General features: G+C 42.4%; 1 protein-coding gene across 3 annotated transcripts in view; it reads right to left on the bottom strand.

The window, feature by feature from the left end:
• MUSK (muscle associated receptor tyrosine kinase) overlaps positions 1-14,017 on the bottom strand; it is a 46,263-nt gene extending 32,246 nt beyond the window's left edge. For 2 of the 3 annotated variants that reach the window (XM_010726142.2, XM_031557378.1), the window contains exons 1-5: positions 13,832-14,017; positions 10,318-10,444; positions 7,238-7,389; positions 6,340-6,467; positions 5,696-5,837 (exon numbers count right to left, since the gene is read on the bottom strand). In XM_010726142.2, coding sequence (XP_010724444.1) covers positions 5,696-5,837; positions 6,340-6,467; positions 7,238-7,389; positions 10,318-10,444; positions 13,832-13,910 — 628 coding nt within the window. In that variant the 5' untranslated portion in view covers positions 13,911-14,017. The remainder of the gene's footprint in view (positions 1-5,695; positions 5,838-6,339; positions 6,468-7,237; positions 7,390-10,317; positions 10,445-13,831) is intronic. The other variant, XM_031557379.1, reaches the window with a different exon arrangement.
• Positions 14,018-15,196: the final 1,179 nt, after the last annotated feature.

Below are 15,196 nucleotides of genomic sequence, written 5' to 3'. Positions count from 1 at the left end.
GTGAGGGGTCTGGAGCACAAGTCTTATGAGGAGCGGCTGAGGGAGCTGAGATTGTTTAGTCTGGAGAAGAGGAGGCTCAGGGGAGACCTCATTGCACTTTACAACTTCCTGAAGGGAGGTTGGGGTGAAGAGTGGTTTGGCCTCTTCTCTCAGGCAATGGACAGGACCTGGGGAAATGGCCGCAAGTTGTATCAGAGGAGGTTTAGGTTAGACATGAGGAAAAACTTTTTCTCTCAGAGAGTGGTCAGGCTCTGGAATGGCTGCCCAGAGAGGTCGTTGAGTAACCATCCCTGGCAGTGTTCAATAGGCGTCTGGACAAGGAGCTGTGAGATATGGTTAGTAGCCTGTGGTAGCAGTGGTAATGAGAAGACGGTTGAACTAGATGATCTTATAGGTCTTTTCCAATCTTGTGATTCTATGATTCTATGGTTCTATGAATCAATGCCTGTGTTTAGCCAACAGGAAACTGCAAGGAAGATTTGACCCAAACATGTTATGAAATCCCTGGAGGATCCCGTTAGCATCTTGATGAGAGCACTGGATCTTCCAGCACTTGTCCTAGCTAGTTCTTTTGTTTGTTTCTTTCTTTCCCAGTGGATTTATGATTGTTGATTTCCAGACTTGCCCTTCTACAGTGATGACTTCAAAACCAAAGCTTATCACACAATATGCTCCAAAAATCCTGAATTCTACACTCTCTGGTGTCACAGGCTGGAAATCAAGTTCAGCTTCATGTAAATCACAAAATGGAGGTGCGTCTAACTCAATACACAGTCATCCATCCATATATTCTTTCCCTTTAATTTACACCTTTATTTAAACTACAACCTTACTTATCACCTTTTTCTTTGTTATTTGGGACATTAAGCTAAAAATGTGTTACAAACTGGGAATGGTGGTAGTTTCAGTAACTGGGTACAACGCTTAGACACAATGTGAATGTTGTTCACCTTCAGGAGAAGAAAATCTTTTTTTAAAGCTAAGAAACACATTGAACAACAAATATCATCTTCCTACAGCACAGAACTTACACATGCTGCGGTTGAAGTGGAAGGAAACATCTCTAAAGGGCATTTGACCTTGAATTCTGTTAGTAAATGATTTACCTCAACCCTTTGTACATGTTAATAGCAGTTACACCATTCATTTACAGAAAATGGTTTTTCCACAGTTGGTGCTATAGAAATAAATTACACTGTTTCAGAAGCATATGGTTTTCACTTTCACACCTCTTCTATAAACATCTGTTGTTTCTAAACTCTACATAATTTGTGGCCAGTTTTCAATTTCTTTTCTGAGACTTTTTTGTTTTGAAGAATGGAGACCGTATGGGACTGAAGTCCACTCTACCTATTCATGAGGTGGCACTTTGCTTCTCCCAAGGGGAGCAGGAAGCATTCTCCAAAACAGAAATAAAAACTCTGCCAAAACACAGAGCCCAGATCAGGTGATGAGGCCTGAAGTCACCAGGAAATGAATTGTTTTCCTGCTGATTTGCAATACAAGCTTCTTACCAAATTTCTGAATCAAGTATACTTTGTATATTGGTTATGCGAATCATATCTGAAAAAGACAGCAAGAAGGTAAAGAAAAAACATTCTGAAGAATTTTTTCCATGTTAAAAAAGAAAGAAAAAAGAAAAGGCAACAGGACATCTTCTCTCTTAGTCTCTCAGAGCTCTCACAGAGCAAGTGTGTCCAAAGTGTAAATATTCTCATGCCTCTTACTAGGCAAGGGTTTGTAGCTTCAAATTTATCCTTTATATGTCATACAATTTATACATAAAGAGTATGGAGAATGTCATTGTTACACATGTCAAGCCATGGGGACTGTCAAGGGCAGTAAACCCAGAAGCTGAACCTGATCAGCCTGTACAGCTTTTGTTGGATTGGTCCTGTTAATGGGCTGGGTCAGTGCTACAGTAAATACCAATGAAAACTGAATATTCCTCCTGTTCTGCAGTTTGTGTTACACAAAGAGCTATGTACTACATGAAGGGAAAAACCTTGGACATCTCACTAATATTGCCTAGCATGCAAACCCCACAGATTTCAGATGTGCAGATGGGGGGCTAATATATTCTTGGCACAGCACAAGGCCTCGTACCTGGTCTGCAGCTTCCATTGACACCACTGGGAATATTTGCACTTCAGGACACCTCTCTATGTTACTGAAGACAATAGCCCTTCTCCTATTTATTTCCAAAGCGGTGATCTTCAGGTAAAACCAGATGCAACTCATTAGCCAACATCTTGTCAATAAGGTTTTACCCTCTGAATATATGCAGAAACTACAAATCACATAAGCAGGTGAAAACTTCTCCCAAAGCCTTTAATCTAGCATTCATCCAGGAGTCTTTGAGCCACAGATTCACTTTGTGCATTGGTATAACAATCAGTAGGAAATTTGTATGGATGCTGACAAATGCCTTGGCAAGCTACTACTTCACAGTGTACATAAGCACTCTTCTCTTCTCAGCAGAATATTCAAAACTGACAATGTCGTGATTAAACTGCTAGTTAGCAAAATTGTTAAGATAGAAAATGAATACAAAACTACTGTTGAGAAATGCTATCACCAGAAAATTTAAACCACATTTCTTGGCAAGCAGACAAGATGATAATATTGTTCCTCTGTCTCAGTGGACATAGTACCTTCCTGTAGCCACCACTGAATGTATGTGAGTAACTGGAAGCCATCCTCACTTGCTAACTTTAACAGGGGCGGCAAAGGGGCCACTGTTCAATTCTTCATCTTTGCAGAGCAGTGTACAGAAGGCTTCCCCTGTTCCCTCTCCTGCCTTCTTCCTGCTGTCAGCAGCCAGCTGACCACGTGATCACATTTCTGTCCCTAATAGATTATGCTTTTTAAGGGGACAAAATATTTCACAGAATCATGGAATCATTAAGATTGGAAAAGACCACTAAGATCATCAAGTCCAATACCAACCTATCCGCACCACGCCCACTAACCATATCCTTTAGTACTACATCCACATATTTTCTGAACACCTCCAGAGACAATGACTCCAGCACCTCCATGGGCAGCCTGCTCCAGTGCCCAAATACTCTTTTGGAGAAGAAATTCTACAGAATATCCAACCATCCACCATCACTTATACAAATGCACATGGGTTTGCCTTGAATTTGGAGCAAAGGAGGAAATAGACACAATCTGGATGGACAGGCTTTTTCAATCCTTTTGATTAAAATCCTGACCCAATTCTGGGTATCAAGACTCATTAACTGATTCACAAGTTCATAACATGAATTTTGGAGCAGATGAAAATAGCAGCCTTTTTTTTTTTTCTTGAGGTACCTATGTAAAGGAGCATGTCTGCATGCAGTCCTGCAAAAGCTGGATGCCTCCATGCTTTGAACTAATTGCAGGACTAGCATCAAAGCCACTAAAATGAGACAGAAAATTAGAAACATCATTCAGAAATCAGGACCCGCCTGATCTCATTTTAGCTAGGCATAAATATTTGCATTGCCCTTTGAATGGACGTCTGCTTCAGGATTAAATATTCATGCCCATACCTAGTAATTTTATTTTATTAAGCCACACTATGCTTGATGGTAACTTCAGCAAGTGGTAGCACCAAGTTTTAAGGAAAAACGTTGTGTTATTGCAGAGAAGCAGCAAACAGCATGTTTGCATGAATTTTCTGAACACAGAGTTCCAATTAATGCTTAGAGAGGGCAGTCTAAAGTGCAGTTTTCTTGCTTTAGATTATTATTGACTTAGATCTATCTTAACTTGTTAATACTGAGGGGATAGGAACACTAAAAATAACAATAACTTGAGTGAGCAGGCTATAGGAGAAGCACGAACATGCATGCATATACAGGTACATGCACACCTCTGTATGTATCTGTAAATATTCATGAGAGCTGATCTAAAATACTGGGAGGGGAAGTGATCTGTATACACAGCAAGCTGCAGTCAGGATTATTACCTTTGGATTTTGGGAGCCAAAAAAGTAAAACAAACATTCATCAGATTAGTTTGGGTGGCAGCCTGAAACGAAGTCTATTATACGGATGCCCTAGCAGAAAAACCAAGGCAAGCTTAGGGAACAGCATCACTTTGTTCACAGAACACATGAAGGGAACATGAAGGGATAGGTTGTGCAGGAGCACTAGCTCCCACTGATTAATTAAGAGCTAATCTTTCTGCTTTTAAAAAGAGCATACACAGACTCTCCTTTGCAAGCAGTGTATTTGTAGATAAATTTGCTATTCCCTGAATTAACATTCAGCCGTATAATTCTGGAGACAGAGACAAAAGAAGGTATCAGCCTTAACAGCTCGGATGTTGGTGCAGTTCCAGCCCATTTTTAGGTTCCCAAATGCTCTGGTAGGTCTGAGAAATAAGACCCCAGTGACTGAGGCTGTTTGCATGGACCAGGGCGGTCTCCAAGCACCTTACTGAGTGTCTGCCTCAGTCAATTCTTGGTGATCCTTGAGCTGCTCCATCAGCAGCAGGGACAAAGCAGAACCCAAACCTAGACTCTATTCAGCCAGATGGTCACCTTGCCCCATCAGGAGCTGCACAGCTCTGAATCTGGATTAGAAATAGCTGCCTTCCTGTTTTAAAGCTATTTAAGGAATTTCTAACATCCTTCAGTCTGCACATGTAAATATTATTAAAAAAAAAAAAAAGGAAGAAAGAAAATGATTGCATTTTTTAAGAAAACGGCAATCCTACAGTAATTCGTAGCTGAATCTAATACATCTGACCTCCTCCCAGGAGACAGTCTATGGTTCTTTTAGAAACAGGATTGTACCCTGAATAACCTCTAATAGACTAAATGTAGCCTCGATAATCTTTTGAAAATTGGACAAACAGATGCCCTTCTCTATATTTTGCTGTACAGATTGTTCAGTTCTGAGAACAAAACAAATGTGAGCTCTTGTGCTGTGTCATCCATCCCTCTTCTGGCTTTGCAAAACCTTGCTTAACCTGGACTCTCCTTTAGGATCCAGGAACACTGAATGCTTCATTGCCTACATTTGATGCCCCTGCAGCCCACTGTTCTCAGCACTGGGAAGCCGACTATGATTTATACCAGAAAGCAAACACCTTCTGTAAATAAAAGAAGGACAGAACACATAAAGACCAGAAACTGAAAAATCAAATTGGTGTTGGGTTTAGTGGGCAGAAAATGTGCAAGTCCTCAAAGAGAACATCTCTGTTTTGCTGAAGAATCAACCAGCTCAGTCGGAAAATCAAAGGGAAAAGGGAAGGATGTAAACATAATGCTGCAAAATGATGTGCTGCAGCTGTCTCCAACCAGTCTCTTTAGAATGGGTTTCCAAAGCCATAAGCTTCCTACTTGTCCATCTCCACAAGTCAAACACAGTGTGCTAGTGGCACCTTCCAAACAAGCAACAAGCTGACTTCTTGAAACATGTCAGTCAGAAGGGAGAATCAGTTCCTACTCAGACCAATTTGCACCAGACCCATAGCAGCTGTGGACAATGACTCCTTCCCCATCAACAAGCACTGAAGCACTAGCGAGGTCAAAAATCCTGTTTCTCATCCTCGTTTCCCTTCCTTTCCCTTTCCCTGCCTATTTGGCCACCCCGGGATCTTTGTCAACACCAAACAGTACTTCAGGTAAACCCAACTTAGCTCTGTAGGCCCATAAGGTCAGCGGATAGAGCTGGACCCTGGCGCAAGGGCTACTCACCTTCCACGACCACTGTTGCAGGTTTTGAATAGGCACTGCCCAGGCTGTTTTTGGCTACACATCGATACTGTCCTGCATCTTCTCTCTGGACATTGTGGATCCTTAAATTCCCTGAATCAAGAACAGCAATGCGTGCATTCTCCTGCCAGAGAAAGGAGGGCCCAAAGTGAGAATTTTGCATACACCCTGCATACAAGCAGCAACAAATGTCCTCTTGCAAAGTTTGGGCTTACATGCATAAGACTGATTTCTGCTGCCCTGTAACTAAAGAATCTGGGCTCATATCTTCCTGTTCAGCACTGTCACAACAAACTAATTCATCTTTATTTCTGCAAATCAGTGAATTACAGCTTCAAAGGGCCCTCAATATTAGCCAAGTGGTTCCCTGGGTCCTATTTATGAAACACTGACAAGTGTATTTTGAAGCATTTAGCCATGCTTAGTAGTAATAAATCAAATGTAAAACTTCAACAAACAGAAATTATTGTGAATGTAAGCATCTATAAGATCAGCCAAGGTTTTTCTAAATGCTTTCTTCCTAGAAAGAACTTGGAAAAGCTGTAAGTGATATTAATATTTAGTCACAGTAACTTCAGCAAATAGCAATAGCTAATAGCAATAGTGAAATTTCATTCTCTATTCACCTTTACCACTGTTTCTCCTTTGATCCATGAAACAGAAGGTTTGGGATTCCCCATTGTAGTGCATGGAAGAACGGCCTTTAAACCTTCTATGATTTCCACATTTACAGGTGGTCGGGTTATTTTGGGTCCTAAAATTTGAAAAGGCAAAACTTGAACTGAAGGTAAGAGATAAAAGAACAGGACAAGTTCAGAGTCATCCAACAAAATCCCCTTGCATTGCTGTAGCTGAAAGATAGGTCCTTGGCAGGGTGTGAGCTACCTTGGAAAGTAAAACCCTTCCTTAGTGCAGCAATCAAAGTTGCAGTTTTTGGACACAAAAACAGCTACCTTGCATGCATCCTTTGTTTTCAGGAGTGGGGTTTGACAGCCATTTGAAGTAGGACCTGGGCTGAAGTCCAGATCTAGATAAGAGCATTTCCAATACTGAAGAATGTTTGCATTCCAGGTTTTGAATTTTTTTTTTTTTTTTGAATAAACAATGCCTTGTGTGAAAGCTCAGATCCGGAGTGAATTGGTTTTTAACTGATTCAGCCTTGTCTCTAGCTCAGCAAGAAGGGAATATAACTACAGTTAATGGCCCTAACTGAAAGATTTGTGACCATGTCAGAAATGCTAAAGAAATGCTTAAAGAAAAATTTTTAAAAATAAAAAAAAAAAATTAAATTATTCTAACTCTGTTAAAGGTAATGTGCAGCAAATTTGAACTCTTTTTGCCCAAAGACAAAACATAACTTAGTCTGCACTCGCTGGCAGGAAAGAGGATCTCCCTCTCACCATTTTGGGGGATCTAAGTTTCCTTCCATGATGTATCACTGAGCCAGCAGCAAAGCATCACCACGTGCTGGCTCCAACCTGAGGGCATCTGTGGGGCTGAGAGCTCCTCTGCTTTCCCACTTACGCATTTTGACTTGCAGAGCCCCGCAGCTCTGGGCAGCTGCACCAACCCCATTGTCTGCTGTGCAGCAGTACACCCCATCGTCACTGTCCTCCACACTCAGGATGGTCAGGAGCTGCCCGTTCCTCTGTATGCTGTACCGGGTGTCAAACAGCCTGTGGGGCAGAGTACAGATGGTGAGGAGACTATGTCCATATAGACTGGAGACTGCACCATAAAAGTCAGTTGGTTTTTACTTCTTATTTTCAACATCTGCAGACAAGGAAAGGGACTGAAAACATCATGATGGGCCTTAAGGCTCAGTTTGGGCCTCACTAAACCAAAGAACTATTAATCACTGAATTGATAGGGTTGGAAAAGACCACTGAGATCATCTAGTCCAACTACAGATCATCCAGACTATGCAGAGATGGCCACTGGCGTGGTGGCAATGCTACATCCAGCAGGTGCTGGCATCTGCCATTCTGTCCTTCCAGGACAGGCATGAGCACGAGTTGCCTTAATGCAGCTGGGTCCTGGTTTTGGGGGGGTGGGGAGGAGGTGCTGGAAAGAAACACAGGAGAAAAAAGAAACATTCAAAGACTGGAGGATGTGAGGTTAGCTATAGTTTAATGACAGCAGGATTTAACCTGGAGACATCAGATAAATCCTGAAAAAGCCATGAAGTCAGAGCAACAAAGGTATGGGATTTTGCAGAGGAGCCCATAGAGCAGAGACAACTTGTAAACAAGAGAACATTCTGTGTGCATGTACATGTTAGGGAGACAGGGAGGAGTACACACAGTGAGAAAGCAAGAGAACTGCTCTCTGATTTTCCTTGCAAAGCTAGAAAAATATGGTAAAATCTTGAAGGATGATTTGCATAACATTTCATAATGTTCCCCCTGGTTGACTTTCACACTACTATGCAATTCACTCCAAAAAGTGGTAGCAGAATGGATCTGGCCGGAGGACTGTCTCCCCATCTGCCACAAATCCTGAAGCCTGAATGGGCTGCTGAAATACGTACTGCAGCTACTGCACAGTCTGACTGCCATTCGTGGTATTACAAGTTCAGCTCAGTTCAGAACACACCACTCTACTTTCACAGGTTTTTGACACTAAAAGGAATACACAGAGGATCTTCCAGAAGATTAATGCTGACAGTAGCCTCCGTCCTGGCACTTTTCCCATTGAAGCCGCATGCTTACATACTGCTTTGTTTTGGAGGTTAGCTTAGCTGTTTGTTCATGGTACTTTGACCTTGGCAACAGAAGAAAATTTCGTAAACAAAATAACCAATATTTATTGCTTGCTTTAGTTAGCCCCTTTGAAGTCTGATACACACACACATAAATATACTTTTCTTCAGAAAAGAAGCCCATGATCTGATCCATTTCTATTGTGCAAATACTTTAACCCATGTTCTTGGAAAGTAACAGAGGTATTTTCAGCTTGCCTATTTCCCTGCCACTGGTTCCAGCTTCTGTATCCACTAGCACCAATTGTGAACACCAGCACAGATTTGGCAAAGTGATGCAGTTATTGCTACTGTTGCTTCAGAATGGAATTTCAGATAGGAGAAAATGTTAACAAAGCAGCTGAGCTCTGCAACCTCACAAATAGCTTCTAGGAACAACACTGTGGGGAAGGCATTATGTCTCAGAAACAGTGGATTGGCTTTTAGATTGGTGTGTTTATCTTCTGAAAGAGAAAACTGGGAGAAATCTGCCCTGTTTTTCTTATGATCTTATGACTAAAAAGACAAAAAAAGCGTGTCATCTCCCATGGTCCCACATGAATGACTTCCTCTGCCAGATTTGACTCTCAAGCATGGTGTCATGAATGGGAAAGGACTTAGGAGAAAGTTGACCTGATCTGGAAATAACATCCATGGAAAATCAGACCTCTACCCCACATCAAGGGCAGTAAGAGAGTTAGGAGAAGGGTTTTGATCAGGTTCTTCTGCAGGTGATAAATGTGATTTCTGAAGGCAAGCATGCTTAAATGTAGATATCTATTTTTTCTCATTCTAAAATTGATTTCCTAGCAGTAAGAAATCTTCCTGCTATTGATCTGTCTGGAGTCTTTTGAGCCAGCAGATCACAGGTGTCTTCAGTCTCCAATCCTAGCAGCAGAAACCATGCTGAAGAAGACTATCTGCCTAACATGGAGATTACTCATGGAGAACAGATCCCAACTGTGCTATATAGAGAACGTTCTGTAGCTTTCATTACAGTCACTAAGAGCAAACAAGAAACTGATGTGAAGACATCCAGTAGATATGATGTAATTTCAGATTTGAATGACTGAATAGAGGTTACTTTGCAAGAGCCTGTCTAGATCAGTGGGGTTATAATAAAGGTAATCACTTCCATAACTTGGTCTCAGTGTTGCATTTTCAGAGGCATCTTGATGCTTCATCTTTAACATATGACAGAGTGCAACACAAATAATTCATCTACCATCAGGTGTAGAAGTGAACAAGAATTGCTTGTTGCAACCCCCTCCTCGCAAGGTTTCTAAGCATAGTGCAGACATTCAGGCAGCAGATCTGGTGAAGTTCTGTTCAAATATACAACATCATACTCCTCTGTCAAGGAGTGAACTGAGGCACAGAGAGAGAATTGCATATTTGTAACTGGAGAGCAAATTCCTTGCATTACTCATAGCAGAAACCAGCCATCTCCAAGCTCAACATGTGAAGCTGTAAAGGATAGATTCTTCTAACAGAATGAAATTCAAAGAAAATTCAAGGCCACACACTACCATTATCAACAAAGATAGACTGAAAACAAGAAAATTACCAAGAATTGGCTTCACAGAATTATTTAAGAAGGCACATAGCACAGCAAGAAGTTGGACTCCCTGCCCTGAGTATTGATAGCAGATTTCTGTTTCTGTTGTGGCCGACTACATATCCAGGCAGCCCCCGGAGTGCTCCTACCAATCCTTAAGGAGCACAGATTCACCTATAATTACAGCCACACTCCTGCTCCTCACCACAGACCCTTTTGATGCTTCCAAATGTCACACCTTTGTTGTGACGGAAAGCCCTGGCAGTAGTGGAAAGAGGCCCCAAGCAGTCTAAGGAGGCTCCCTACCTGATGGGAATGCTGTTGCGTGTCCATGTGATCTCCGGCTCTGGGTATGACTCCACCACACACACGAATTTGGCAACATCCTCCACCAGCGCATCCACAGTTTCCAGAGGAGTGCTGATAAAGGGGGCTGCACAAAGAGAGAGAAAGCATGAAAATGTCCCAGTGCTCGCTGGAGAGGTGTGGCGAAGGAAGTCATGCCCCTGCAATTTGCCCTGTGAGTCTTTGCTATCACACACTCTCCCCTCTGCTCTCTCTACTGGGCACTAGTCAGATCAGTCTTTTGTACAAGACTAATTTTTACCAAAATGAGGCTCTTAAAGGCCCATCAGCTCTTCCAGACTTGTGGTGTGACTGATGCACATCCTCTCTTTTTCTCACCTATTCTAACCAAGTAGCACTAGAGTTAAAAGTGCAATACCTGTGTCTGACACTTTTATCGCAGACTTGTGATCACACATCATTTGAATGTATCTTTAGAAACATTTTCCTTCACTCTGGTGAAAGTCTCTAAGAAGTGTTTGAAGGGATATGCCTTGCGAATTCATTGCAGCCTTTGCACCCCAAGGCACATGAATGACTTTAATTGAATGGCTGAGTGGAACATAGATCCAATATTTGCTGGGCTGTATTTCACTGACAGCTGTGCTGAGATGAGCAAGCTTCATGCCATGTTCCTGAAACACTTCCTTGCAAATGTTCAGCAGATGCAACAATCTTCCTGTTCCTTACTTCCTGCAGCAGTATCTGGCAAACTGTTTTCTCATGGGAAAACCCCTTCCCATACTTTATCTGCTAACTCTTCTCAATACAAGAGATTTAGCCAAAAAACACCACCAAATTCTAACCTCCTCCTAAGAAACTAAACAGTACTCCAGCATAAAAGACTGATAATAAGCGAAAGCGTTTAGCCTAATGCTTTTTCTAATTTACATGAGGGTAAAAACTAGAATGTCATTAGAGTTCAGTTGGAATGAAAGTAAGGCAAGAAAGAATGGACTTCCACCACCAGTTTACAAAGATACCCTGACACTTTATAAATGTCGTTAGTACAAACTTGCCTCAGTATCATTTTTTGATTATATGACTTCCTATTGCATAGGAAGAAAAACTTAAAAATACAGTGAAGGTGGTGCTAAATATTATATTATTAAATGTTAATTAAAACACATCTGCATTGGATTTGTTCTTGAGATCACCACTTCAAAGTGTATCAGGTTTCCATTTATTGGGTCGCTCGAGGTCATACTGAATAGAAGTAATCATCCACATGGCATCCCCAGATGAATCGTATCTCAGTGAAACCAAGTGGAAAATTTTCAGAAAGCCTAAATTTCCCTGCAACTAGCAGCTGCCCTAGGAGAATAACTTCTACTGATTGTTATCCTGTCTCCCTCAAAGGAGATGCTGTTCTTTCGTGACTGAGTTTATGAGGTTTTGATGGAATTAAGACTCACTGAAATAGAGTTTTATTATCCAATTTTATATTGTACATTTTTACTGCTGTTGTCCACATGCCTTGATCTCTAGGATGATGCTTTTTTAACCCTTAGAAATGTAATGTTTGCAGTAAAAAAAATTCAAAGCGGCCAGTTTTGTAATTGCATTGTCACAATGAAAATGGCAATGTGATAAATAATAAAGATAGATTTGCTATGTGTACATGAGTGTTCTGTTCTTTCAGCCAAGTGAGCCTGTCAGTTTTATGTAATGAATAAATTCATTAGCATCAGATAAGTACTTTCACTGTTTTGCCTTAATTTTATGTATGACACAATTATTCTTAGTGATGTTGTCCATCTGGCATCTCCTGACAGCAAAGACACAACTCCTGCAATAGAATCCAACTCCCTCCTTATGGAGAATGTTGTCCAAGTTGGCCATACATCAACTATAGTTAGAGCAGAGAGGGAATTTTTTACACCTAACTTCCTAAACTCTACAGCCTCAGAGAACGACCGCGACAGCAGCACTGTGTCATTCTCTTGTTTGTTCTTTTTATTTCCCATACTAAAATCAAAAGCATGGCCAGCAGGGAGGGTGAAAGCAGCACTCCTTTCACTGAGGTCAGAGAAAAGGGGACACAAGCCTAGAAGTCATATGGCCTATCTTCAGGATGTAGGAAGCAGTGGAGCACATCGCCATTTTCTCAGTGTGTGGTATGAGTGCCCCAAAATGGTTGAGATGATGCCTCCTTACAAAGGCCATCCAAAAAGTCTAGGTATCAGCATCATTCTAACCTTTCTCAGGAAAGCAGTCAAAACTTATGATGCCTTAATTAGCAGATTTCAATGCAGAAAAATAAAACATTACGGTATGTACTTATCAGTATAAAGAAATGGCATTATGTGCATGCAGTGGGGCTCTCTGACATTTTTAGTTAACCCTATGGGATTAGGTAACACTGAAAATCAATTAAGCAGCACATCTGCAAAGCCACTCTGGTACCATTTTTCTGGATGTCAGCTGTAGTTTCCCAAGATAGCAAAATGATCCAATGGCAGTCACGGGGCCCATGGGAAGGCCAAACCCCATGCTGTACCCACCCACCAGAAGCTACTGGGCCATTTGAGTATGGGTAATGCAGCTACCCACCATGTTTTAAGAGCAGATGCCTATCTCCTCACTGCACTGTGCCACCGGGCTAGGAGGAAATCACATTCTGTATTGATTCTCTTGCCCACCTGATCCCATCCTATGATCACTTTGAAACAGAGTGAGGTTCATCAGCTTACACTACTGCCGTCATAATAAGCTGACATTTTGACTTCAAAAAAATTTCATAAAAAGCAGGTATTCTTTCCCCATTTTGAGGCCAAACTGATTTCCATTTGTAATGGATGAGAACAGAAATGTTGGCCTATCTGCTAACCTCTGGACTCCTTCTTGAGGTTTATCTTGCTTTTTTTTTTTTTTTTCCCCTCTGAAGCTGAATAGCCCTGAATGCCTCCTGATTACCACTGTGGAATAAGTCCACAAATTTACTGGATGGTAAATCCTGAACACAAGTGTTTATGTTGGCACCTAAGGGACTTTAATGAGCAGATAATTTTTCAGTTAATGCATTGGCTGAAAGTATGCATATATGCAAGAGAGGAGGTCAAGGCAGTAACTCTCTGCTTCACGTAGCAGACATGTTGGACATTTGTAGCCACGTACACATGCTATGCAGATCTCAGAGGGCTGTCTTTTAGCCATGTATCCCCACAGATGCAACAGTGCTGGCCCTGTGCTCGGCAGCAAGTTCTGTGACAGGACATGTCCATCCCACCCAGGCTGACCTAAAAGCCTTCCTCTTCCCATTGCAACCAGATTCACTGCTACCTATCCTCCTAGACACAAGCTATTCTCACCACCCCTCACAACAGCAACCAAGCAACTACTCAACGGACAGGCCCCAAAACAGTAGACTTTCACACATTTTTGGTAACACCAGTCATGCTATCCTCCCCACTGTTGCTAGAAATGCCTTCCCCTTCGCAAAAACCCCAGTTGGAGCAGAGCCCTTCCAGCAAACCTTTCTGAAGCATCTCGGCCAGGCTGAGGGCAGCAAGGGTGAGGACGTGCCCCAGGGGCACCACCAGCAGATCTCTCATCTCTGGTCCGGAGAGTGTCTGGCACCATTGGGCCAGGCCAGCACGACCCCGGTCCCACTGCTGCACGTCGAGCTGCCCTGCTAATGACGGAGCAGGCTCTGCAGCTCTAAGTATAATCAGGAATTCCACATCCCAGCAGCAGTGATGGACGCGGCCAGCTGGTGCGTATCCACTTCGGGCAGTGTGGAAACGTGGGGCTTGTGAAACAAGAGAAAGCAAATCCCTCCTGAATTCCTTCTAAGCAAACAGTGGGGAGGACAATGGGTGAGTGCGTCGCAGGGCCATACCCGATCCCATAGCTGGGAAAGCAGCAAAACTTTTCGCTCTGTGCTGTGTAAAAGCAGTGGAGGAGAAAGTGCTTTCCACAGAGCTTTCCTTCAGCTTTGTTCTGCTCTTTTTCATTTTTTCCTCCCCTGCCTCTCACATGTTCTGCCTCTGTCTTATTATAAGACAGTGATTCGCTGCAATATACCACCTGTTCCCTGCTGGTGGCATTACTTTTGTTAACAGATATCTTTGCTGCAGCAGGAGGCTGTCACTGGTGAGCTGAAAGAGCTCTGTCAGGGTTGTCATTGGCGTTTGGAAACTGCTGCAGCACAAAGAAGGCAGAGTCTTGTCCTGAAACAGACAGAAATGAGTAGGCATGTTCACAGCAGGAGGGAAGAAGGAGTGCTTCACTTCATCAGCAGCAGCTGGCCCAGGGGATTTGGGCACAGATGAAATATACACATTGGGTGCTAGCATTGCTAATCCCTCAGAAATACTTTAGAATCCAACTGGTTCCTGCTTAAAGCAACAGACTGACAGAGCTTTCTTCAGAGCTCTTGAGGAGTCCTGGGCTTGAGGGCATCTCCTCACTGGGTCTGCTGCCTCCTGTCCCACTAGCCTGCATCATATGATCTTTCGCAAAAATGTCAAGTCCTTTTTGGTTCATACTTTTCCTTTGTAAATATTTATATGAACAGCTTTTGCAATCAGTCTTCCCCGTGTGGGGGCAACATCTCTGTGAGGAGAAGGGGAAACAATGAATACTTAGCTCGGGAGAATTGGATTGGTGGTGATGCCCTGGGAACATGACTCCAGCTACTTTTCATCATGTTATCAGCAAAGCGGAGTGAGCTTGGCTCTGCAAAGCACTAAAAGGCCCCATTTGAGGAAAGGGAATGTGCTGTCATAACATATCACAATACAAGGTACTTGGAGATCTCTGGAATTTCCTTTATTTGCTGAGCTTCTCCATCTCAGCCACCTATTAACAGTCATTTCTGCAAAGAATGTGCACATCC

This window comes from Meleagris gallopavo, chromosome Z (assembly GCF_000146605.3).
Source record: "Meleagris gallopavo isolate NT-WF06-2002-E0010 breed Aviagen turkey brand Nicholas breeding stock chromosome Z, Turkey_5.1, whole genome shotgun sequence".
Taxonomy (NCBI): Eukaryota; Metazoa; Chordata; class Aves; order Galliformes; family Phasianidae; genus Meleagris; species Meleagris gallopavo.
The sequence above is the reverse complement of the archived record's forward strand: the minus strand, read 5'-3'. Positions and strand labels throughout refer to the sequence as shown.